At 34.8% G+C, this 26,040-nt stretch overlaps 1 protein-coding gene across 3 annotated transcripts in view; it reads left to right on the top strand.

Annotated features, from left to right (window-relative positions):
* Positions 1 to 15,841, top strand: part of Wasf1 (WAS protein family member 1) — a 103,505-nt gene extending 87,664 nt beyond the window's left edge. The window contains exons 3-9 of one of the 3 annotated variants that reach the window (XM_004637490.1): positions 3,887 to 4,021; positions 7,997 to 8,150; positions 9,275 to 9,392; positions 10,452 to 10,624; positions 12,115 to 12,294; positions 13,521 to 14,149; positions 14,988 to 15,841. In XM_004637490.1, the coding sequence (XP_004637547.1) occupies positions 3,887 to 4,021; positions 7,997 to 8,150; positions 9,275 to 9,392; positions 10,452 to 10,624; positions 12,115 to 12,294; positions 13,521 to 14,149; positions 14,988 to 15,145 (1,547 nt within the window). In that variant the 3' untranslated portion in view covers positions 15,146 to 15,841. The remainder of the gene's footprint in view (positions 1 to 3,886; positions 4,022 to 7,996; positions 8,151 to 9,274; positions 9,393 to 10,451; positions 10,625 to 12,114; positions 12,295 to 13,520; positions 14,150 to 14,987) is intronic. The other 2 variants (XM_023722319.1, XM_023722320.1) reach the window with 2 other exon arrangements.
* Positions 15,842 to 26,040: the final 10,199 nt, after the last annotated feature.

Here is a 26,040-nt window from a genome sequence, read left to right as displayed (position 1 = left end):
TTCTAAATAAGAATAAATCAGCTGGTATATTGAAGAACCATGCACATAAAATAATTATTACTGATCCCAGCGACTATTTACTTTTACTTTGATAGCTCAGATTTGATCATGTGGTTTCCAATCATATATACTTCCAAGGATTAAAAGAAGAGGTAAAGAGAACATAATTAAAAGAACAAGGCATGTAACTAAAATAATAATCAACTAAAATAAATAGTTTATAGCTAAGGAAGAATTAACAACATAAAATCTGGAAAGCTATTTAGTGTAAAACAAATTTTTGTGTGTGTGTGTGTTTTACTGGTCATTAAACCCAAGATCTTCACACTGAGCTACCTCCCTGATCCTTGTCATTTATTTTGATGAATACACATAAACTGAGACAAGAGTTTGAAAGTAGAGATACGTTGATTCTTTTTTTATTTTGGTGGAACCAGGGATTGAACTCAGGCCATTGCGCTTGCCAGAGAAGCACTTGTTCTACTGAGCTATCTTCCTGGCCCCCATCATTTATTTTGAGAGATGGTCTCACTAAGTTGCCCAGGTGAGGCTCAAACTTGAATCCTGCTGTGTCAGCCTCCCAGAGTACAGGGGTTGCAGGTGTTTGCCGTCACATCTGGCTAAAAGCAAATATTCTTGTACATTTTAAGATTGTATTATGTCTTAGAAAAATAGCCATGAATCCTCAAAAAAAAAAAAAAAAGTTAATTTACATTTTGTATTCCATTGAAGAAGGCAGAGAACCTTGGAATGTTTTCTTGCAACAGTTCATCCAAAATGATTAAAATAATAATTGATTCATTTAATAATCTCTGAATTAGTTAGAAAACTTGGCTGGTGGAGATAACTCAGCTATCTAAGTGCCTGCAAGGACCCGGGTTCCTCCCTGGTCTACATGGTGTGCTGGCCCCGCCCCAGGTGCACCAAGGCAGCCGCCAAGACCAGGCTTGGTGGCACACACCTGTAATTCCAGCACTGGGAAGGCTGAGGCAGGAGGATTACAATGAGTCTGAGCTGCATAGTGAAGCCTGTACCAAATACATTTAAATTTTTTAAAATAAAATAAATATAAAATGGTTAACAATTGAAGTTTTTACTTTGTTACTATTGTCAGAAGCAAAACTGCTTGTGTACATTGGTGAAGGTAAATTATAGAACTTCCCATAGCTTGAGATTAAACATCCTCCTGACTTGCATAAAAATGTACATTCTTGATTTTAATGAGTTTTTTCCTAGTAGAACATACTTCTTTGCAATAGGTTATTACTTAAAGCCTAGAATTACCTTTCTGTAAGTTTTTCTCCCCATTTTTATTGTTTGAACACAAACTATCAGGACACTGATTACCTAATGAATCTTTTACCAATCTTTCCATAGCTTTCTCTAACTGAATATAGTCAGATCATTTTACCAACATAAACTGTAAAGTCTGCCTGTTGCTCTCGAACATATTACTTGACAGTTACTATACTCATTTGTTTCTTCTTGGCATAACAAAAATGTCTGAGGCTGTATACTTAGAAATAAAGAAAAGAAATATATTAGCTTACAATGTTCAAAACTTACAGGTCCAAGATTGAGCAGCCTCATCTCTTCAGCCTTTGGTAAGGGCCCTTTTGACTAGGTCATAACAGTATGAGAACAGGAGGGGAACCAGTTGAGTGAAGAAGAGGCCAAGTATGTGGAATGACTGCTTTATAAATAACCTAACTGCTTGAGAACTAATACATGCTTTGAAGCCAGTATCAGTCTCTTTGTAAAGTGATGCGCCCATGACTTAATTTACTTTGCACCAGGCCCTGCCTCTTACAGGTCCCACTAACTTAGTGCTGCCACACTGAGAAATGAGTTTGAACACACAATCTTCTAGGGGACAAACTATCTAAACCACAGCATATGGGTTAATAACAAGCTAGAACATGAGAAGGTTAGATAGGTAGGTTGGTTCAATAAGGCAAACTGGATAGACAGGTAATGTTGAACACTTTGTTATGTGATAGAACCAAGTGGTTCTTGTCTCAAAGGAATGTAGTAACACATTTGCTTGAAGAATCCCAAATACAGGAAACACAGAAACTATCCTGTACAGTGTGAATAGGTATGATGGTTTCAAGAACTGATAAAAAAGAGACGATAGGTAAGATCATTGAAGGTGGCTTGCTGAACAAAACAGCAGTGAATTGGGCTTCTAAGGAACAAGAGTTTTAAGAGGTAGAGAAGAATGGAGAAGGGAGGTATTTTAACATTCAAGTGAGTAGAGGCAAAAAATATTGTGTGCCAGGGAGATTAATGATACTGGATAAGTAAACTGGAGCCTGATTTGGTGAGGGGATTTAAATTTAACTCATGAGACGTGGGCTTTTGAGTAGAGAAGTGGTATAATAAAGATAAGGATGGCTGAAATTCAGTTAAATATAGTTTCATAATGTAAACTTCATTCTCTGAGGAAGAGAAGGGGAAGCAGATTGAAAAGGAAGAAGGGGTATGAGAAGAGAACAGATGGTATGGAAGGTTATGAACAAAGTGCATTGTGTGTATGTGCCTGTGTGTGTATGTTATAGCTTTAAAATTTTGTTTTAAAAGTTACAGAATTTCTCTCTAGAAAAATGCAAATGCAGCAAAATTTTGCATATCATTTCATGAGGAAGAGAGATTATAAGTACAGGTTTCTTATATTACACTAACCTGTGGGGATGAGCTTAGCCCTTCTGTCTCTGTGTCACTAACATTTGTATCCGTAGCATTTGTTGAATAAATAACTTTGCATCTGCCTATTTCTTTATTTGGATGCTTGCCTTACTGCCAGGGAAACACAGTGTCCTGTGATATCTTGAACACTATCCCACACATGTAAGTTAGGAGCATCTCTGCTCTGTGGCTCTTATCTGATTGTGATAGTTAAGAGCGTCCCGTGGTTGGCTTTCTACTTTCTCTCAGGTATATTGCCAGGCCCTTCATTGCCTCCTTTCTGTAAAACTTCTGAGACTGATGTTTCTGTTCTTACTTTATAGATGACAAAATTGATATCAAAGTCTCACAGTAAATGGAGCAGAATTGGACTGTTCATTAGATTGCTTTTTATATTTGTTGAAATATTTGTTTTATCCCTCTATTCAAAATTAATCAATGGCAAGCTGTTCTTCCAGTTATTTTTATTTCTCTTTGGTACTAGGATTTACATGACCTGAGAAATACGAGGATTGATTGAATATTGATTAATTTATAGAAATTATTAAAAGAGAATGCAGTGTGTCCCTGATAAGTTTTCTGAATCCATGTTTTGGGCATATCTGAAACAGGACATTTAGGTTTCTGAAAAATCTTGCATTCTGTCATATAGTCTAAAATTCAGTGATAGTATAGAATCTGTTTATACGTGCTGATTCTGAATTGGAAGACATTATTTGTATATACTTTTACATGATTTTCCTTAACCTTTATCAGGTAGATAGATGCGGATAAAGCAAGGAGAATATTTCCATTATAGACATATGTCATCCAGAAGAAAGTTGTAGAAGATCTAAAATCCAGTTTCCCACGGTTTGTCCCCCCACCCCATTATGCTTAAATGACTTTTATGTTTAAGGTACGAGTTTAGCAGAGCATGGTGGCGCACGCCTGTAATCCCAGTACTCGGGAGGCTGAGGCAGGAGGATCATTGCTAGTTCAAGGCCGGTCTGGGCTTCAGAGAGAGCTCAAGGCTCACCCTAATTGCATAGTGACACCCTGTCTCAAAAAAAAAAAAAAAAAAGAGTTTCAACTTTAAAATAGCTCCACATAAATGCTAAATTAAACAGGGTAGCACTTTTAAATGTTAAATTGTTCAGTATTTATCTCTGATCATGATTGCATTAAATGTTATGGTATATGTTTTATTTCTCCTTAGGTAAATATGCTGAAGATATATTTGGGGAATTATTCAATGAAGCTCATAGTTTTTCCTTCAGAGTTAACTCATTGCAGGAACGTGTGGACCGCCTATCTGTTAGTGTAACGCAGCTTGACCCTAAAGAGGAAGAATGTAAGTTATTCATATTGTATTTTCTTCTTTGTATATATTGTTAAAATTGGATAAGCTGTATATTTAAGAACATTATTAAATATGAATTTATTATAATTTTTCTTATCCATAATGTTTTATGTGTGTATTCTATAAATGTCATCAGGGTAGCTTTTTATTTCTGCCATTTTTGTCTCTTCCTTTTGTAGCTATTTAGTTCTTAATTGAACAAACTTTTAAACAGATCTTTTCAATTTTATTTCTCTTTCTTCTTTATGATTTATGCATATGTATTTTTCTTTGAAGTAAAAATTCCTTGATGAGTACCTGGAGTCCTAAGTTTTTATTCCATAAAAGTCCAGTTCCAGGAACCAGGGAGATGGCTCAGTGGAGTAAGTTCTTTCCTGGCAAGCACAAGGGCCTGAGTTCAATCCCCGGTTCAAAAAAAAAAAAAAAAAAAAAAAGTGCAGTTCCTTTGAGCATGTTGTTGTGTGTACCTGGCTAGTTTTTGTGTATATATTGTGATAGTCAAATCTAGTCATTTAACTGAATGTCACTGCCAACTTTAAATAAACATTTCAAAAGCAAGTTGGTCAAAAAAATCCCCCCTCTAAAAAAAAATTGGCACTGCAAAGGGCAAGATTAAATTGGGGATATCAGGTTAGAAAGCCACATTACTGGGTAAAATGATAATAGAAATCGTACTGATAAAAGTACTTTTTATGCCTTGGCACAATACCTTGAATGTTGGTGTTTGCCAGATACCTCTTTTTTCTAATTCACAAAAAGAAATAGAACTGCCAAAAAATTAATTTTCACTTATCTACTGTAGAGAAAATTTTTTAATCTGAATTATAACTCTCCTTCAAAGTGGTTTTGTGTGATAACATTTTTAATTCATACAATGAAAATGTTAAAGGATGTGACTTGAAAAGCAGAAAGTTAAAAAGTGCACATCTTGGTGATGGAACAAATTGTTTTTGACATAATCTAGTTTAGTATGTAAATAAGGAGAGAAAAATACCATGCAAAGTTTATATATCCTGCAAGAAATATAAACTTACAGCTCTGTATATGACATAACAAAGCTGTTTATTTCATACTTTATACCACATCTGTTTAAATTTGAGCAACTTTTCTATTTAAAGTTAAGTAACTTTTCTTACTGTATATAACAGTGTTACTCCACTGTCACTATAGTCAATTTTGGAGTTCTTTTATCTTTCCTAAAGATGACCCATCTGTACTCCTTAGCATCATTCTCCATTTTTTGTCCACTCTTCACGCTCTAGGAATCAATAGTGTACTTCTTTATATTTGGATTAGCCTGTTGTAGATATTTCATGTGAAGGAAGAATGCAATAAATAGTATTTTGTGATTGGCTTTTCCTACTAATATCGTGTTTTCAGCCTTTACTTAGATTGTAGCCTATGTTTGTATTTACTGATAAGTAATGGTGCTGAGTATCTTTTCATGTGCTTATAAACCATTGTATGTATTCTAAAATAAATGTTAGTGGTTAAAAAATGTTGTGGCTGTCATACTTTATATATTTTATGACCCAAATTTCTTTTTCTAAATATCACTCATGTTTAGTTATAAATTATGTCATCTGGTAATACCAATGACAGTTTTCATATGTAACAAAAATTAACATGTATTTCAGAATTATGTATAATTTCCTTTGAAATTATGTAAAGTAGAAAAGAATTCTGAATCTAAAAGCTGAACCACTTAATTCCACATTGCCTGGGGGAAGTTGTTCAGAAGCATTATTTAACCTAGACATTGAAACTCAATGGGAATTCAAACATGGTAACATTATGAATGTTAACTTTTTCTAAATATTAATATATTTTTCTAAATATTCTAATAGTCTAAGCTAATAGACTCTGGTATCAGTATTTTTATTACCATTGAAACTACCAGTATAACTTAGGAAATGTGTGACGAATGAGTTATGAACAACGGCTTGTATAGTTACATTTAATTTAATTATATTTACAGATATTGTGCTTAGGTTTTACATATTATTTAAGCAGTATCAGTTATTGGCAGCGTGGAAGGGAGTTTGTTACACTGGTCTGTTAGCAATAATACAAGTGATAAATGACAGGAGTTAAAGGTAGAAGAGTATGTAATGTTCATTACTGTAGATGGTTTTTACATCATTTAACAACAGAGTTGGGAGATTTAAGCCCTATGTTCTGCTTTATTTGCATGTGTAGGGTTAATAACAAAAATTACAAATACTTGGGGTTAATACATAGAGTAGAATAGTAGCAAGAACACTGGTTCATTTTGATTGCAGGAAACAGGCTGCTTCTGACAGCTGAATGAGAATAGTGGGGCACAAGGATTAGCTCCAAAGATGGATTATGTTTTTTGTTCTAGTTTTGCTGGTAATTTACTGTTAGGCTAGTTATTTTCTAGGCTTGACTTTACTGTATATAAAAATATAATAATATTTGTTCTTTACTTGTTATAAAGATCAATTAGAAATGTGAAAGCATCTACCTCCTAATGTATGTTAAACCTTTTCCTTCTCTTAATTTTATTGTGGTGTTTATGTGTGTTACAAGTTGTGTGTCAGTGAAATCATTGGAAATGTATTTATGTGACCACTGTAGAGCCAATCTCCATGCTCAATCTATGCCACAGGCCCTAATCTTTATGTTGAATAAATTTTACATATGAGAATAGCAGAGATCTATTTTAATGAGAATAGTTTAGGAATTGTTATGACAGTTGATCACAGACTTTGCTATATTACGAAGTGTTTGCATTCTTAAGGCTTTATTAAATATGTCAGAAGTTACTTTCTAAATGTGAAAAAATCACTAAGAATTAAGGTTATAATATTTTGATCCTTTTCTCTCTCCAAGGTGCCTGGGACTAGAACCCAGATCTTTGTGCATGCTAGGGAAATTCTGTCATTTGGCTAGACCTACTTACATTCCTTGATTTAATTGCAAACACTCCCAAAAGTAAATGGTGTTAGTTTTAAATATATATGTGATGGAGCTATGCCAGTTACTGGGAATATTGATCTACAAGACAGTCTCAGTCTTTGAGAAGTTAAGATTAGGTAGCAATCTTAGGTAGCAATTAGGTAGCAATAGTACAGATAAAAGATTTGCAAAATATAGAGTAACATAGATCACCCACTACTTTATAATATTCCTTAAGTTTGTTTTATCTTTGTAGACATGTATAATATTTATAGTATATATAAGAAGTCAACTGTGTTAAACCCAGAATGCTACTCATAACCAGGTAATTCTTTGAGAGTTGTTGTTGGCTATAAGCTAAAGAGAAGGAATAAGAAGAAGAAAATCTAAGGTAGTGAGGGCCAGCCACATAGCTCAGTGGACTAAAGCCCCTGCTTAGGCAGACTCAGCAACTGGGGTCTGATTCCCCATGTGCCATGCTGGCCCCGCCCCTGGGGCGCACTGAAATGGTGATTTGAGACTGGGTGTGGTGGTGTGCACTTGAGATCTCAGCACTTGGGAGGCTGAAAATAGAAGCATCACTACTATGAGTCCAGTCTACGTAGTGAGACCCTGTAAGACCCTGTACTAAATACATGAAAGAAAAAGAAAGAAAGAAAGAAAGAAAGAAAGAAAGAAAGACAGACAGACAGACAGACAGACAGACAGACAGATCGACCTAAGGTAGTGGGGGAAAGAATGGCAGTTCATAAAGAAAAGAAAAAGATACATTTGATTGGAAGAACTGTATAAGTATGTTTCAGTAATCAGAATCTAGTGAGCTTTAGAAATCACAAATTATATTAAAACTCATCTGACTGGGAAAATAAGGTAGGATTCATAGCAATAAATACATGCCAGAACATTTGAAATGGTTCCTGATTAATTCCTCACTATGATCACAGCCTTTTGATCCATGCCAACTTTCAATAATTACAGAATATGAATTTGTCCTTATGGTTAAGTCATCTTTGGAAAATAAAATATGAATTGTTTTTGTTTCAGTGTCTCTGCAAGATATAACAATGAGGAAAGCTTTCCGAAGTTCTACAATTCAAGATCAGCAACTTTTTGACCGCAAGACTTTGCCTATTCCATTACAGGAGACATACGATATTTGTGAACAACCTCCACCTCTCAATATACTCACTCCTTATAGGTCAGTAGGTTATTAAATAAGGTCTGTTTATCTCATACTTTAGACTTAAATGTTAAATCCCTAAACATTCTTTATTTTATTGGGCTTTTGGTCAACACAGAGCTGTCCCTGCCTTTCTTTAGAAAATCTTTGCTTCTTTCTCTGTAGATGAATTCCTAACGTTTTGGTATACAAAAGTCAGAATCTATTTAATGGAATTATTTTAACAAGTATTAAGAAAAGCCACTGCCACATCTATTAATTTGAATGATCAAGGAGTTACTGATCTTCTTTGAAAAATGAAACAGCTAATATTATCATTTTTCCTCTAGTTACTCTTGATAACAAATATATGATAACTTTTTGCATAAAGAATATATGTTAATCTGTTTCTAAAATGCTTTTTACAACTTAAAATCTAGAATTAAAGCTGGGCATGGTGGCGTACACCTGTAATCCCAGCACTCCAGAGGCTGAGGCAGGAGGATTGTTGTGAATTCAGTACCAGCCTGGGCTACAAAGTGAGCTTAATGCCAGCTTGAACTGCATAGTGAGACCCTGTCTCAAAGACACAAAACAAACAAAAATCTGGAATTAGGCTTTTTTGGGAATTCTTCCACAGTTGTTGAGTTGGTAATTTATACATACCTTGAATATAATGGTATTCAAATAGTTATTTAAACTAAATCTGTATGCAGGTCATTGGGTATAAATGTTAGTATTAACATGACTGTTAGGTGATCTTTTTTGGACTTAGTAAGATAGCAAAAAGAATCTTGGCAGAAACTTAAATTTCTCTTCCAAGTGATATTACTGTTTTTTCAGGCTTTTTAATACTAGCAGAATTATTTGTAATTATTGAAATTTCTAAAAGGACTGTATAAAATTTGGTATTTAGCAGAAGTTAAGGATGCAAGTTGCCCAGTTGCACTTTAACATTTATTCATTCCAACTCTGAAAAGTATCTGGTTTTCTACTTTAATTTCCTTTCTGATTTGTAAGAAATTTTGTATTGCTATAATATTCTATTTGGCAATATTTTTAACATGGCTATATATTTAATTAATGTGAGATAAAATATTTCTTGAAAATAATTTCTGTTCACCTCTCTGTCTCACTAATACATTTTAAATGGTATATTGCAGAGATGATGGTAAAGAAGGCTTGAAGTTTTATACCAATCCTTCATATTTCTTTGATCTGTGGAAAGAAAAAATGTTACAAGATACAGAGGATAAGAGAAAGGAAAAGAGAAAGCAGAAGGTATTAGAGGAGATTTTAAAATTAAAGTTATTTTTGTGTATTTATGTTTTGTTTTATATGTGGACCTATATTAATCCTGTACTTTTTTTAGTTGTATTTTGTTGGGTCTATATATGCAAACATTTGTAACTGTATAGGTCATCAATGGAGGGCAGATAGCAATTAGATTAGTATAGTATGGTATAGTAAGTGCTATGACAGTTATGCACATAGGATTTGAGTAGCATAAAACAGTCTCTGCTTTAGCCAGCAGAGAGGATGTGTGAACACTTGAAGCAAAGCTTATGATGAATTTTAAAGAATAATTAGAAGTTGAGTGGACTAGGGAACAGAAAGGGATTAAGGGAATACAGAACAGACACTGGTGAAGTAAATAAAGCTTTTTTCGTGCCATTGAGCTATCCTAAATGTTTTGGAAAGATTATATTCTCATGATATTTCTGTTACCTGCTGTATTGTCATTTTCCACTTTCTAATAAAATTCACTTGGACTTTTTTTTTCACTTTAATAATAAATGGAAATATAAAAGGAAAACACAAATTGGATTCAGGCAGAATTTTGAAGCATGCAAAGTCTGTCTTCATCACTCCTCTGGTTTTTTCTACAGCCATCCTACTTTCTTCAGTCTTATAATGTCCTCTTGTTACCATATTCCATTTTAGACAGTGCCTCTGTGTTCTAGCCAGAGTTTGAAAGCTGATGATTAGCAAGCGAAATTATGTCTGTAGGCCCATTTTGTTTGCCAAGCACGGGAATTTGGAATTTTTTGCACTAGAATTCCTTAGATGGATGTGTATGTCTGGTTTGCCAAATGCCCCCATCTTGCACCTGCCTCACTTTATTCGTGTGTGCTGTCATCCCTCTTTGGGTATTTAATCTTTGTTACATCTACTTAGACCTTTCAACACTTTCTGCCCTGTTGAAAATACTTCATTTTTGTTTATGAAGACCCTGTTTTCATTGAGGGGTACATTTTTTTTTTAATATTGATGTTAGAAATTTGTTGTAACCTTTTTTAACACTGAAAAATTTGGTTTTGTTTCATAAATTTGTTATAGCAGAAAAATCTAGATCGTCCTCATGAACCAGAGAAAGTGCCAAGAGCACCTCATGACAGGCGGAGAGAGTGGCAGAAGCTGGCCCAGGGTCCAGAGCTGGCTGAAGATGATGCTAATCTCTTACATAAGCATATTGAAGTTGCTAATGGCCCAGCTTCACATTTTGAAACAAGGTCTCTCTTTATTTTTTTAGATATGATAGTGCTTTATTTGTGATATTTGCATTTCCAACTGGTGGGTCATTGAATTATTGAACTAAAAACCCTCTTGTAATGTAAAGATGATTTTACAACTTTGATCACTGAGCCTGCTGCAATCTTACCTTGGGAAAGTCATCTTCATATGTAGACTTATTTCTATCATTTGTAGAAAGAGGTGGTTTGACTAAATGCTTTTTAGGGTTCTTTCAGCATTCTTGTGCAGTGTCTGTACCCCCTCAGTATTTTAGGTAGAGTCTACTAGAATTTCCTAATAGAATAGGGTTGAGAAATTCTTTGAACTATTACTGCTTTTTTGCAAATAGGCGTTGAGAAGAGATTCTGTTTTGTCATTTTTCTGCTCTCTGGCTTCTTACGCCATTTTTTTTTTTTTACCTCAGATGGGTCAGAACTGTCAAACTTACTCTTCTTTTGCAGAAATACATATAGATTCTTTGCCTTTATATTGGCCAGGGGCCCTAATCTAAGTAACATGCCACAGTAGCAAACACTTTATACTGGCATGTATCACTGAAGAAATTCATTTGTGTCTTGTTATGTTGATTTTCTTAATGGAAAAGAGCTTACTGTTTTCTTCTGAATAATACATGTATGTTATTGGCCAGAAGTATGAAATATCTTGGCCTGTGATAAGAGGAATATATATCTAAGAGATACTCTCTTCACTATTCAAACTGAAAATTGAGATGAAAATTTAATGATCTGTAGACAAACATGTCTACTACAGCTATATAATTAAGGTTTGTCTCCAACCTGCTGTTGTAAATGTGGTAATTTCTTATTTGCCTGTGCACATCTAACAAATTCAACTTTTTTCTCAAGATGCACAGCAATCAATAAATACAAACCTCACATAAGTAAACTAAAATTTTGCTTAAGTCTGATCTAAGTCACAGGTTACTATATTTCCCACATGTTTCCTGAGCACTGTATTCTTGCACTTTCAAAACATGAAAGGACCAAAGCATTTATCCAGCCATTTCTGTGGTGTTGGAATAAAGGAGGCCCTCCTCCTTGGTGCAAGACTTTTGGATGTCATAAGTAAGAGAACATGTCTAAGTCACAGATGTGTTTTTCATACTATTTTTATCAGTAACAGCTTCTTGTGAAGAAAATTAAATAGAGGGTGATAATTTTGAACATGATTTTGCTATAAATTATTTTCATGTTTATAAGATTATATATATAAGATAATTCTTGCTTAAGAATTAAATTAGTATTCTGTTTAAAATGGTAAAACAAATATAAACTAGTGATGGTAGTCATAATAAACATAATTAGCAAGGGAAAGTTATACTATAGTGTTGTTTATTTTTAAAAGTTGTATAACTGTAATAATTATTCTTTAAGTTTTAAAAAATAAAACGACATTCAGAGGATAATCTTTAAATATATGTTATATATCCAATAATTCAGGAAAATACACTTGTATATATTTCTTTCAGACCTCAAACATATGTGGATCATATGGATGGATCTTACTCACTTTCTGCCCTGCCATTTAGTCAGATGAGTGAGCTTCTGACTAGAGCTGAGGAAAGGGTCTTAGTCAGACCACATGAACCACCACCACCTCCTCCCATGCATGGAACAGGAGATGTGAAACCCATACCTACCTGTATCAGGTATGTTGGGGTGAGAATATGATGTGCTATCTGAGGGATCAGTAACCTTTATTTTTAAAAGACCACATAGTAAATATTTTCGGCTTTCTGGGTATGTGGTTTTTGTTATAATTGCTCAGTTCTTTCAGTGTTGTGTGAAAGCAGCCATGTATACACACAAATGAATGTGCTGTATTTCAGTAAAACTACTTACAAAAACGTTTAGATGTGTGGGATGTAATTTGCTATCATGTAATTAGAGCTGACACATCCTTCTGGAAAAATTTGGCTGATAAGAACTTATTTTAAAGACTAAAATGTGTTTCATTTTATTATAGTTTTGTTATTAAGCATATCATGTATTAAAAAGCAAGAATTTTTTGAAATATGATAAAGGTCTAAGAAATGGAAACCAAAGATGTGGCTATGAATGTTAATTTGATATTAAGAAAAATACTGTAAGAACTTCAAAGACAATAACCTAATAACCTTATAATGATCTATCTAAAGCTATTTTAAATTTCATCTGGTCAGTTATCAAAGTTAAAAAGTTTTAGTAGAAAAAGATTACAGAAAATTTTGAATAAAGAACCAGAGATCAATGTTACATCTCCCTTTGGGCTATATCCAACTCCACCTACTGCCTTCTACCACTGAGTCATTTGCTGTTCCAGCCTCTGGAAAAGAGATGCAACTTTCCTTTGTGGTTTTTAACTAGCTGCTACCAACTTCACTGAAATGACATGTGATGCAGCTTCATAGCTGCAGTATATGTAAAGCATCGTATTAGCCATGAGCATTGTTCCAAATACTGCAGTATAATAAGTGTGTTCAAGGGGCTGGGGAGATGGCTCAGCGGAATAAGCGCTTCCCTGGCAAGAGCAAGGGCCTGAGTTCAATCCCCGGTTCCACAAAAAAAAAAGTGTGCAGTCATTACAGAACCTCAAAACAGCGTAGCATTGAACATTATGTTTATCAAAGTAAACATAAAATGCTTGAGTAGTTGTGAAAGTTACATGAGATGATGAAACCACTTTGAATATTATAAAAGGAAACTCCACCTATTAATTTTTTTATTGATGTACTTATAGTTCTCATTTCTTTTGAAATAGTATTAAAGAATATAAAATTTCTAGAGGAACATGTTAATTTTTTATATAATTACTGATAGTCATTTATAATTTCTCTTGTTTCTTCATTTAGTTTTCCTGTTTTATTAACTTGCTAGAATCTCTTTATCATTTCAGTTCTGCTACAGGTTTGATAGAAAATCGTCCCCAGTCGCCAGCTACAGGCAGAACACCTGTGTTTGTGAGCCCCACTCCCCCACCTCCTCCACCACCTCTTCCATCTGCCTTGTCAACTTCTTCATTAAGAGCTTCAATGACTTCAACTCCTCCCCCACCAGTACCTCCCCCACCTCCGCCTCCAGCCACTGCTTTGCAAGCTCCAGCAGTACCACCACCTCCAGCTCCTCTCCAGATTGCCCCTGGAGTTCTTCACCCAGCTCCTCCTCCAATTGCACCTCCTCTAGTACAGCCCTCTCCACCAGTAGCTAGAGCTGCCCCAGTATGTGAGACTGTTCCTGTTCATCCACTCCCACAAGGTGAAGTTCAGGGGCTGCCTCCACCCCCACCACCGCCTCCTCTGCCTCCACCTGGCATTCGACCATCATCACCTGTCACAGTTGCAGCTCTTACTCATCCTCCCTCTGGGCTACATCCAACTCCATCTACTGCCCCAGGTCCCCATGTTCCATTAATGCCTCCATCTCCTCCATCACAAGTTATATCTGCTTCTGAGCCAAAGCGTCATCCATCAACCCTACCTGTAATCAGTGATGCCAGGAGTGTACTACTGGAAGCAATACGAAAAGGTAATTTCTCAGGATCATGGAAGCCATTGTTAAGGCAACATTGGAAATTTTCTAAATATATAAGACAGTAAATTATTTCTCATAAAATTTGAAGTGATTATATTTCTGCATAAATAACATTTGGAAAGTAAAGCTGGATCCAGCTTATATTTTAAAACGTTTTCATGAAATACACATACAATGATTTCATTTTTATATTTAGTGAAGTTTCTTAAAATATTTGAATAGAATGTATAAAGCATCAGACTTATAGAAAATTTAATTAAAATCCCTTATGCTTTGTATACACATTAACCCCTGTAAAAATGATACTTAAGTGTTAAACCTGTTTGTTGGGATTATCATTTGTTTTACCAGATTCCTATGAAAGATTAAGGTTTTCCTTTAGTTTCCAAAGAAAGACTTCTTATATTTACTCATTTATTTCATCAGCATATCATAAGCAGCTATTACATTCCAAGCACCAAGAATATAGAACAGAGTGGTGCCTTTCCTTCAATTACAGGAGATAATAAAGCCACAGAAACCATACACAGCAGTGTTTCATAGAAGTTATAGAAGAAAAGTTTCACTTGGTTAACTTTTTAGGGATGGTAAGCAGGGAGGTACAATAGACTGTGACGATAAACTGTAGATATCACAAACTCATTCACAGATGATAACATAATGAAAGATTTGATGGCCTCTAAAAATGATTCCTTCAAATTCATTTTTAGTAGCTCTTCTTTATTTTCCAATTAGTACTTCTTATATGTATATTATTTTACCTCAGAAAGATGAATAATATCTAGTGTTTAACATTTTGATATAAAATAAATGGTTTGCATTTACTAATCAGGTATTCAGCTACGCAAAGTAGAAGAGCAGCGTGAGCAGGAAGCTAAGCATGAACGCATTGAAAATGATGTTGCCACCATCCTCTCTCGACGTATTGCTGTGGAATACAGTGACTCCGAAGATGATTCAGAATTTGATGAAGTAGATTGGTTGGAGTAAGAAAGTGCATTGATAAATATTTCAAAACTGAATGCAAATGTCCTTTGTGGTGCTTGTTCTTTGAAAATGTTTGGTCATTCTAGTGTTTTGCTTTCTATTCCTTATGATAAATAACCCCTTCCTCCATAATTTTTGGTTTCTAAGAAGAAAAGTATTAGCATACAACTCAAACTAAATGTTTTACAGTGGCTTATCTTTTTTTTTTTCCTGAAAAGACATAATTTGGTCCAATAAACCACTAAGTATTAAGCATGGACAGCTGTCGTTAGAGTAGCAGATTCAGTTTTTTGATATATGTTAATTGTGCACTTTGTGAATTTTTATTTAAAGAAAGCAACTGAGGTTGAAATCTTGAGGGCAGCTGTATCTATTAATGAGCCTTATTCCATTTCCTGATTTTGTTTTTAAAAAAACTGCCTTGAATATATGAATACACTCAGAAAGTACATTTAGCTTGTAGTGTTGAATTCTCTTAAAGGAATGCTTAAATTTTTTATTATTTTGTTTTAAATACTTGCCTTATTTGAATGTTTAGCAGTACCCTTTTCCCACGTACATATTGTGTGGTACATTTTGCTTGCCTATAGGAGTTTAAAATTTTTTTCATGTGAAATACTCTGAATTAAACATACATGTAACTTACATAACTGTTAAGAATAACAGTCTGATTTAATAAATGATTCATTTTAAAAGTTCATGGGTTTCGTTCTTTGTATAAAATTATTTCTGATAGTTCATTAAACTATAAATTAGTCTAAGTATATAGACAATAAATGAAAATTTAAAAAACAACTGTCAGTACAATCTTAGAGTATTTGTATTGCCTAGTATTATATAGTAGTTTTATGTAATTTTTTTCCTAAGATTACAAAATCTGTATTTCTCTTTATGCTCTTAAAATCTCAATTTGCCATCTGATTTTAGTGTACTGTACCTTGACATTAGATATATTTTTGATGGTTTTTCTTGAGACAGGATCTTGCTGTGTAATCTACACTTGCCTCAAACTCACTGTGTAGCTCAGGCTTGCCTGGAACTCAGTGCAATATTCTTGCCTCAGCCTCCTGAGTGCTAGGATTGTAAGCATGCACCACCACACCCAGTGATATTATATTGTATAATGATAAATACATTGTCAGATTCAAGGGTGGACAGAAAACATCATTAAAACCAGAATACTTCATTTAAAAAGATGAAATGAGGTTTGGGTATGTTGATTTTGAAAGTAACTTGCAATCTTCAGCCTTGCCAGTATCTGTGTACAGGTTCCGCTCTTCCCATGAAGTAGTGTCACTGCCTTGAATCTCAGAGCTCTTAAGACTTGATTTAATCAATAGCATGTGGTGAAAATGATATTGTGGCCGTTTGAAACATAGACCTCAAGATGACTTGTAAGCTTTGGTCTCACTCTCAGAACCCTGTCTCTGTCCTAAGGATAAGCTCAGGGTAGCCTCCTCAAGATCAGAAATTTCATGGGGAAGAGTCATCCCTGGTGAGACCATCTTAGACCAGCCAGGCCATCTCACCTGTTGGCTGGCAGGTGAGCAGACCAGACCAGCCCAGCCACTGACCTATAAACTTATGAACAAAATAAATACTTGTTGTCTTACAATTGTTTTGAGGTGAGTGAATTCATGTAGCATTATTGTGGGAATACATAGGTGGCACAGAAGGTCAGTTGGTAGGGGTATTAATGTAGGGTTGTTTAGGCAAATAACTAATGACCTGTAATTTTTGTTAAATAGAAATAATGAACCAAGTTCAGTTAGGGTTCGCAACTCAGTTTGAATTCAGAACCATTCATACTGATTTAATAAAAGACTTTATTTGCTCTTTTGGGTAGCTTAGTTTATAAACATCAGCTGTGGCCAGATAACCAAAATACCTCCCTTCTGGTATTTGTGACAGCATTGCTTCCCTTCTTCCTACTAACGGTGAGACAAAAGAAAAAAAAAGCAAGCACTTAGCAGCAGTTGTATTTGGGATGAAATGCAGTCATTGTGGAGAGAAAGTGTGTCTCTGTATCTTTCTCTAAAGAATATTGATAAACTTCAGATTTATAAACTATTTTAAGCTGTCACAACAATCAATTTAGGAAGATTGGGTGGCTTCTAAAATATTTGCATATTATAAATGTTTATTAAAAGATAAATAAGGATAATATCCTTTTAGGCTGTGTTGTGTAAATTAAACGCTTCCCTCCATTTCTATTTTTAGAAATCCCTTCCATGTTCTTCAATAACCGTCTCATGCCCGTGTTTTTATGAAGTCTTTGCTGATTACCACAGCTGGAGTTCATATTTCTTCTGAATTTCTACACTTCTTTTATTGTAAGCTATCATCAATATCATACTGTTGTGCATTGTATCTAGTTTAGCTTGTCAGATAGATTCCTCACAAAACAGTTAGGGCATTGTATTAAATAGGCAACACACAGTCCCTTTTTCTAAATAGGTTCAGATATACCTACTTTTTTATTCTGTCTTTTAGGGATCTTAAAGTTATTTCTTCCTAGTTATTTTTCATTTTAAAAACATCTTCACTAATCTCAGTAAGAATTGATATAAAACTAGTTCTAATTTCATTGAAACTGTTTTAATAAATAGAAAGTATGGAAATTATTCTTCTGAGAAAAAGGTAAAAATTATTAACCCATTTATGCCAAAAATTGGGGAGAGGTTGGGATTTTGCATAAAATTACTGTACCAAGAAAAATGTAAAGAACAGGAGTTTGAAAACATTTCATTATGTTGCTTTGTTACCGGCATTGCAAAACTGGATCACTAGGCATTGAAGGGATATTCTTATGTCATTTCCTAGAGAGCAAGATGGACCATGTTTTAACTTAGTAGGAATTTTCATAACTGACTTTCAAAACATAGCTTTAACTTTGCCCCTCATAAATGTACCACTGCTATTTTTATATTTTCCTCTACATTTTTCTTGGTACCAGCTTTTTTAAAAAAAAAAATCTTAAACTGAAGCAAGGATAAAATAAATTATTTAAAACTTCTAAATAGTTTGAAAAGTTTCTTTTAAAATCTGTTGTCTCCATAATGTTGACTTAATGAAAAATGCAAATAAATCAATGCAGTTATTCATTATGCAAAATCTGAATTTAAAGGTAGCTTTTCTGTATTGAACTTACAAAATAGAACATCAAATTATGAAATTCTAAGTTACATAATTGTAATTGGTCAAAATCATTTTACTAAAGCCAAACAGAATGCATAGACCCTTGCAAGACAAAGAATAAGGGTTTTTTTCATCTTTATTCATTGGTGTATTAAACAAATTTATGTTCTCCCTGGCTTGGCAGTAGCATGCAGCTGTAATCTCTGTCCCCCAAGTCTGTGCTCTGAATAAAGAATGAATACCAGCTTTGAATGAACATTTCAGACACTTCTTTTAACAGGCCAGTTATCAATACCTTTTTCTTATTAATGTAAGGCCAGCTGTTCTCTTTTTCTTTTAGAAAAAAATAGTATGTACAAAGTCATCTTTTTTGAAATATTTATAAAGCATAGTCATTTCTTCTGTTTTTGTGAACTTTGTAATTTTGAAATTTTATAGGATTTACATAAATGTGGTCCTTGTAGATGTAGTGTGTTATACTCAGACTTTTTGATAAATTTCCTATTCATCCTGCCTTTGGGGTAGTTTTTCAGTATTATTAAAATAGCACATGGACATCTCCAGGGATAAAATTCCTCATCCACCTCTCTGACCTGAGAACAGTATAAAAGAAAAGTCATGATGTGTAACACCTATTAATGTTAGAATATCTGTTTTCATTTGTAACTGTGAAAACCATAACTTTAATAAAATTACATAGGAACTACTTATCTAGACTATTCCAGATAGTGGATCACATTTACTATTGCTAATGTTTTATGTATCTAGTGTATATGTATTATATGCAATAACATTTTTTTGCTGACTACAGGATTTTAAGGATACCAGGTATTGAGGTAACAACAGTGAGTAGACAGAGCCATATTTTCTGAGTATACAAATAAATTAACAAAGCACTATAGATGTTGTTTTTGAAGGCTAATAGCACATAAACAAACTTAGTGTATGAAGTGAGGAAAGGCCTCCAAAGCAAAATAACTTCAAAGATTTGAGGTGTTCCCCAACAGACCAATGAAGTGAGATGGGGAATCTCAGGCAAAAGAATCAGGTATGTGAATATCTGAAAGTGCTTGGTCCAAACCATGTAATGAAATGGCCAGAAATAAATCACAAGAAGTAGGAGCAAATCATGAGGGGCATCTTCAGGACCATATTGAGAGCGCTTGCCTGGCCACAAGGGCCTGAGTTCGATCCCCGTTTCTGCCAAAAAAAAAAAAAAAAAAAAAATAATAATAATGAATAAATAAATAAATAAGAACCATATTGAGGAGTTAGCATTTTATTCCACAGGCTGTACAACTGAAGAATTAATGTATTAGTGCTTTGGAACACTAACTGGTGGCTGCAAAGTACTAAATGAAGTACATGTCTACTTGGAGGTTAAGGGGTGTTAGGCTGCTAGAATAAGTGACAGTTGATTGAAGTAGTTAGGGTGGCAACAGAGGAGATAAGATCTGAGAGGCTTAGAATGTGCTAGGTGTGGTCACTGGAGAACAAGTCCAGGATAACTTCTAGGGTCCTGGCTGAACAGCCTAGGAAATGTTAGCAGAAAGCAGGTTTCGGAAGAGAGGTGAAGTCTGGGACATGAGAGAGAAATCCACTGGTGTGATGAGAGAGAAGAATTAATTTTTTATTTGTGGCAGGAAAGAGACAAGGTTAGGTGGGAGAGGTTAAATTTGAAGGTATTTTATCCCAAAATTAAGAATGGTATTTGAGCTGGGTGTGGTGGTACATGCTTGTAATCCCAGCATTTGGGAGGCTGAGGTAGGAGGATCATTGCAAGATCAAGACCAGCCTGGGCTACAAAGTGAGTTCAAGGCCAGACTTAACTTCATAGTGAGACCCTGTCTCAAAAAGACCAAAAAAAAAAAAAAAAAGATGTGTTTCTTTCTTAAAATAGATAACAGCATTGTTCAGAGTGTTTGTGAGCAGGACGGGTGTCAACAGTTTCAAGAAAGGTAAACCTTTTGAAATAGTCATTGTGCAAAATGAGAACACTTTCTAGAGAAATGGGAAATGATCAGACAGTAACGAATAATTGCTGAGAATGGTGGCCAAGAATTTATAATGTCTTTTTTTTTTTTTTTTTCCTACAAGTTTGAAGATAAGAGTTAAGTTCATTGAATTTGAAGTTGGGGATTGGGAGTTTTAAACGTTGACCAATACCTTGATACCATATCCCTGCAATTAAATTCCCATGTTGAATTCTCATTTGCTGTAATGCTAGTTTCATCTCCTTTTCTCATTAATTAATTTATAGGCTGTTCTGGATTATCGAGTCATGCAAGTAAATCTTCCTCTCTTTATATAGAGTTTCATTCAACCTCCCCTAAATTCAGCATCATCTTGGTATTCTTTTTACTTAATTATGTAGTCTCTCCTACTTTCTGTTTACATCGCAGAATTTGTCTTATTCCCATTTTAAAATGCTTTGCTATCCTTGATTCATTTATCTTTCAGTTCTAGAAACCTTGCCTCTAAATAGTCTGTCCAAGATACTGCTGCCAGAAAAGTTATATAATTTGAAACAAAGAGAGGCTCTTTGTGACTTGTTGGTCTCTTGTGTGTGAGTTATCCCATCTGCCTCATTACTCTTATTGGGAGGAATCCCTTTCAAAGACAGCACACAGCTCAAATTGTAAATATTTATTCTATTACTTTTGGCTTTTAAAGCATATTTAAGGAAGGCCAAATTTTTAGGTTTAGTTCTTAGATGAATTTTTCCATAGCTTTTTGGCGATAAACTTTTACCCTGAGCAACTCTGACATACAGTCTCAGCAAAAGATTATGAATCACTTAATGTGACCTGCTTACCATTTTTAATAAAAATAACTCAAAAAGATGGACCTATTAATCAAATATTAGGTTTTTAATCTTAATATCAAAAAAGACTGACGCATTCATTTTGTTTGGTTAATATTTTTTGTGTGAAAAATCCTTACAGAGAAGTATATGCCGTAACATTTTCAGCTTAGAAATCTGTGTAGCCACCATCCAGGTCAAGAGATTGATTATTACTGCCACTTCAGAAGCCTGTCTTTTGCTGCCTCCTGATTGCCACCCTTTACCCTCATTCTAACCTCAGGTTCACATACTGTTACTTTGTGTCTGTGTAGACTTCTGCTTAAGCATGTGTTTCTTGATAATAATATTTAATTTTGCCTTTAATTTGGGCTTTGCATAGTAAATCATATAAATACTTTTTGTGTCTGACTTCTTAAAATCTTGTAAGGTCATGTTAAATTAACTGTGTTTTGCTCATTTTCATTGCTTTATAGTAGTCCACTATATAAATATGCCACAGTGTATCCATTCTATGGTTGATATTTTGTTTGCTCTTATAAATGATACTGCTATGAACAGTTTTGCATGTTTCTTGTCATTTCTGCTGGACATACACTGAGAAGCAGAATTATTAATTCATAGGATACACTTATCTCCAGTCTTAACAATGCCAAAATGTTTTCCAAAGAAAGTACAACATTTTATGTTCCTATCACCATTCTGAGAATTCCTATAGATTTCGGATTATTTTATTTAACTTCCATCATAAAGTTAAGATGTTTTATGCTTGTAGCTATGTAACAGTATCTCATTGTAGTTTAAATTAATTTTTCCCAGACTGGAAGTAAGATTGAACATCTCTTTTTGAAGTTCAGATTGGCCTTGAGCTCACTTTTGAAATCCAGGCTGGTCTCAAACTTGCAAGGATCCACCTGCCTCAGCCACCTGAGTGCAGGGAGTGTAGATGTGCGTTACTGTGCCTGACTGAACATCTTTTTATGTGTTTATTATATTCTTTGTGGTTTATTCTCTCTTTGAAGTAACTAATTTTAGTGTAATCCATTTTATCAGTCTTTTTCTGGTTAGTGATATTTTTCGTGCCCTGCTTAAGAAATATTTTCTTGTGCTTAGGTTACAAATGATTTTCTGGTATTGTCATCTAGAGACTGTATTGTTTTACTTTTTACATTCAGATCAAAATTTATCTGGAATTGATTTTTGCGTATGGTGTAAAGAGTTAAATTTCTTTTTATTTTCTTCTGTCAAAAACAGCACCAATTTTATTGAAAATCTTTTCCCTGCTGTTTTTCAGTACAAACTTATAAAACTATACATAATGACAAAAGCATATATAATGTTGATACACAACTGTAAATATAGGCTGTATGATGATGACAGTACAGATAACATGCAAACACATTCTTCTATTTATGACTTTATTGATCTATCTTCACACAAATACTAGTTTTTAAACTATAACCTTAAAATAAATGGTGATGTCTGCCTTGTTTTTAGGATTATCCTTCCTTTTTTTTTGTATTTTAGGTAGAGTCTACAGGGTGTTCAGTGTCTGACTACTAGATCAGACCCATAGTGATCCGCCTGTTTACAGCCTCCCAAGAGCTGGGATTACAGGTGCGCGCCACCACACCCAGTCTCAATTGCCGTCTCAGCGCACCCCAGGGTTGGGGCCAGCACGGCAGGACTGAGGATCCAACCCCCGACCCCTGCACCTGCTTGCAGGTGATTTAATCCACTGAGCTATTTGGTCGGCCCTTAAGATTAATTTTAACTATTCTTACTGATTTGCTTTTATGTATGACTTAGAATCACATGGTAGTTAACACATGGGGCATTCAGAAACATTGGTAGCTAGATTGACTGCAGTAAGTGAAAGCCTTCGTTTCTGCCACTGTAGTGGCCACTGTTCATGCACCCTTGTGAACATATTTTTATCCTTAACATAGACCTACTTCAATTGAGAATTAAACCCTTCATGCCAAAGTGGGCAATTTTTGTAGAAATTCATGTATGTTACCTGGAAAAATTCAAGGAATAACAATTTGAAGAAAAAAAAATATTACATCGCATTGTTACAGGTATTCCAAAAGTGGAACATTAGGCATAAAAGGATTAAAATATCTAGAACTCTGTTCTTCTAATGAGCATATTTTTGGTCAGCTGCTCACCTGTATTGGTTCTTTCTCAGCAAGAAGGGCTTCATTGTAAGCTGGCAAACTCAAGCTTTCACACATACGATTTAACCGCTCAAGTTTTTCACTTTCTTATCTCTGCACAGGAATATAGCAATGATCAGCCAACGCTGCTATTTTTTTTTTTTTATATATATACTGAAAATTACACTTAGGACTTTGTACTTGCCAGGCAGATGCTATGCCTATGAGGTGTATCCCCAGTTCAACCCTGCTATTCTTGTAGACGTTTCTCTTCCCCATTTCATTCTGATACTTGGATCATTGCATATGCATTGCACATTCTTCTCCCCAGGATGTTTTCCTGCATCACTGGTGGAATCTAGCAATTTGACTACTGCCTTATGCCAGTGACCATTCATGGCCACATACCACTCAGGATATATCCTCTTTGTCCACCAGGCAATGAATAAAACAGTTGAACTTTAACACTTACATTTTCTCACTATTCCTGTTATTTAATGTAGGTCCTTGGAGATGTGTATGTACAGGCAGAATTGCATGTGCAAGGGATTTCCTGGAATGGATGTTTATGAAGAGGAAGCAGAAGAAGGCCAGAGAAGGTAAAGGAAAGGAGTGAAAATGGAGGATTGATTGGAAAGCATCTTAGATCATGGGCCATTCTAAGATAGTTTTAGCCAAGCCTACAGAGAATCCTATAGCCTACATGAGTGAGCCATTATTCCCAACCCTGCTGTGCTTAATCAAGCTTGGCCTCAACATAAATGTAGATCGAGAAGCCTAGCTACTAGAGCCACCAGTCCACTGTGGTGGACTTTGCAGGAGTTGAGTGCTACATTTTCAGGGCCACCATAAACTGTTTTGGCATCTTTGTCAAAACTCAAATGATTGGGCCGGCCAAGTAGCTCAGTGGATTAAAGTGCCTGCTTAGGCAGACACAGGGACCAGGGGTTCGATCCCTAGAATACCATGCTGGTCCTGCCTCCAGGGCACTCTGAGACAGCAAATGAGACTGGGTGTGGTAGCACTCACCTGTAATCCCAGTGTTTGGGAGGCTGAAAATAGGATCACAGCGAGTCCAGTCTGTAGTGAGACCCTGAAGACCCTGTACTAAATACATAAAAAACCTAAAATGATTATATGATGTAGCTCTAGTATTTTTGAACTTTCTGTTCTATTCGTCAGTCTTCTGCCAGCATCACGTTTTTGATTGCTACTGTCTTTTGTAGGTCTTGGAATTGGGTACTAGAAATCCTCTAATTTGTCATTTTTACAATTGTATCAAACATTGTAGATTCTTAGCATTCCCATCGGACTCTCAGTATATGCTTGTCAATTTGCTAAAAAATTGAAAAAAAAAAAAAAAAGGCAGGGGATATAGCTAAGCGGCATAAGTGCCTGCCTGGCAAGTGCAAGGTCCTGAGTTCAATCTCTGGTACTGCAAAAAAAAAAAAAAAAAAAAAAAAAAGGTAAAAAATTGAAGTAAAATTCTGATGAGTTTTAACTAGAATTAAATTGATCAGCTTACAAGAAAATTGACAGCATACCAATTTTGATGCTTTTATCAATGAACTCGGCTTATCTGTCCCTAAAGTCCTGAATTCCTTTCAAATAATGTTTTGCTAGTTTTCCACACAGTTATAGTGCATCTCTTTCTTTGTTTCATATTTCAGGCAGTATTTTAAGTTTTTTAAATGGTAGTTTCTAATTGCTTACTGGTAATATACAGAAGTATAGTTGATTTTTGTGTATTGGATTTATGTCCTACAAATTTCTTAAACTCAATTATTCTAGTAGTTGTTTTATAGATTCCATGGAAGTCTTAATGAAAGCCATGTTTTTTGGTACACACCTGTAATACAGCCCTCAGAAGACTGAGGGAGGAAGACTGTGAGGGCAGCTGGACTGTATAGTGAGTTCAGGGCCTGTCTGCACTACATTGTGAGAGACTGTCTTAAAAAAAAATAGTAATGTAAATGACTATGTTATCTCTAAATAGATAGAATGTGCTTTCATTTTGCTCTGAATGTCTTTTCTTTGTGTTGTTTTGTTTTATGTTAGATATGTTTTCAGTGCAAGGCTGAATAGGAGTGATAAGAGCTGAGAGCCATGCTTTGGTCTGAATGCTAGTGGGAAAGTATCCTGTTTTTCACCATTAATTATGATGTCAGCTGTAGGGTAGTTACACATACCCTTCATCAGATTGAGGAAGTTCTTTTCAGTCCAAATTTGCTGAAAAGTTTTTATCTTAACTTGGAATCGAATTTTATTCAGATTCTTTCTGTGTATCTATTAAACTGATGAAACATTTTTGTCCTTTATTAATATGATAGATTACATTGATTTTACATTACTAAATTAACCTTGAATTTATAAGCCATTGTTGTGACCCTTTTTATATATTGTTGGATTTGATCTGATGGTATTTTGTGTTTGTTTAGAAAAAAATAATAATTTTCTTTCTTTCCTTTATTTTTTAATATCTGTCTGATTTTCCTGTCATTGTTATGCTGGTCTTATAAAAGTGTCAACACTTCTGTTTTCTGAGAATTTGTGTATGATAGGTATTATTTTATTTTTAAATATTCAATCAATAAAATCATCTGGGCTTGCAGTTTTCTTTCTAGGGTGGCTTTTTATAAAAGAATTAACTTAGGGGCTGGAGAGATGGCTCAGTGGTCTAAAGCGCCTACTTAGAACAAGCTTAGCAAAGCATCAGGGACCGCGGTTCGATCCCCCAGCACCACATGCCAGCCAGCCCCGCCCCCTGGTGGGCTGAGCTGGCCACACACACACACCAC

This window comes from Octodon degus, unplaced genomic scaffold, assembly GCF_000260255.1.
Source record: "Octodon degus isolate 3935 unplaced genomic scaffold, OctDeg1.0 scaffold00090, whole genome shotgun sequence".
Classification (NCBI taxonomy): domain Eukaryota; kingdom Metazoa; phylum Chordata; class Mammalia; order Rodentia; family Octodontidae; genus Octodon; species Octodon degus.
The sequence above is the reverse complement of the archived record's forward strand: the minus strand, read 5'-3'. Positions and strand labels throughout refer to the sequence as shown.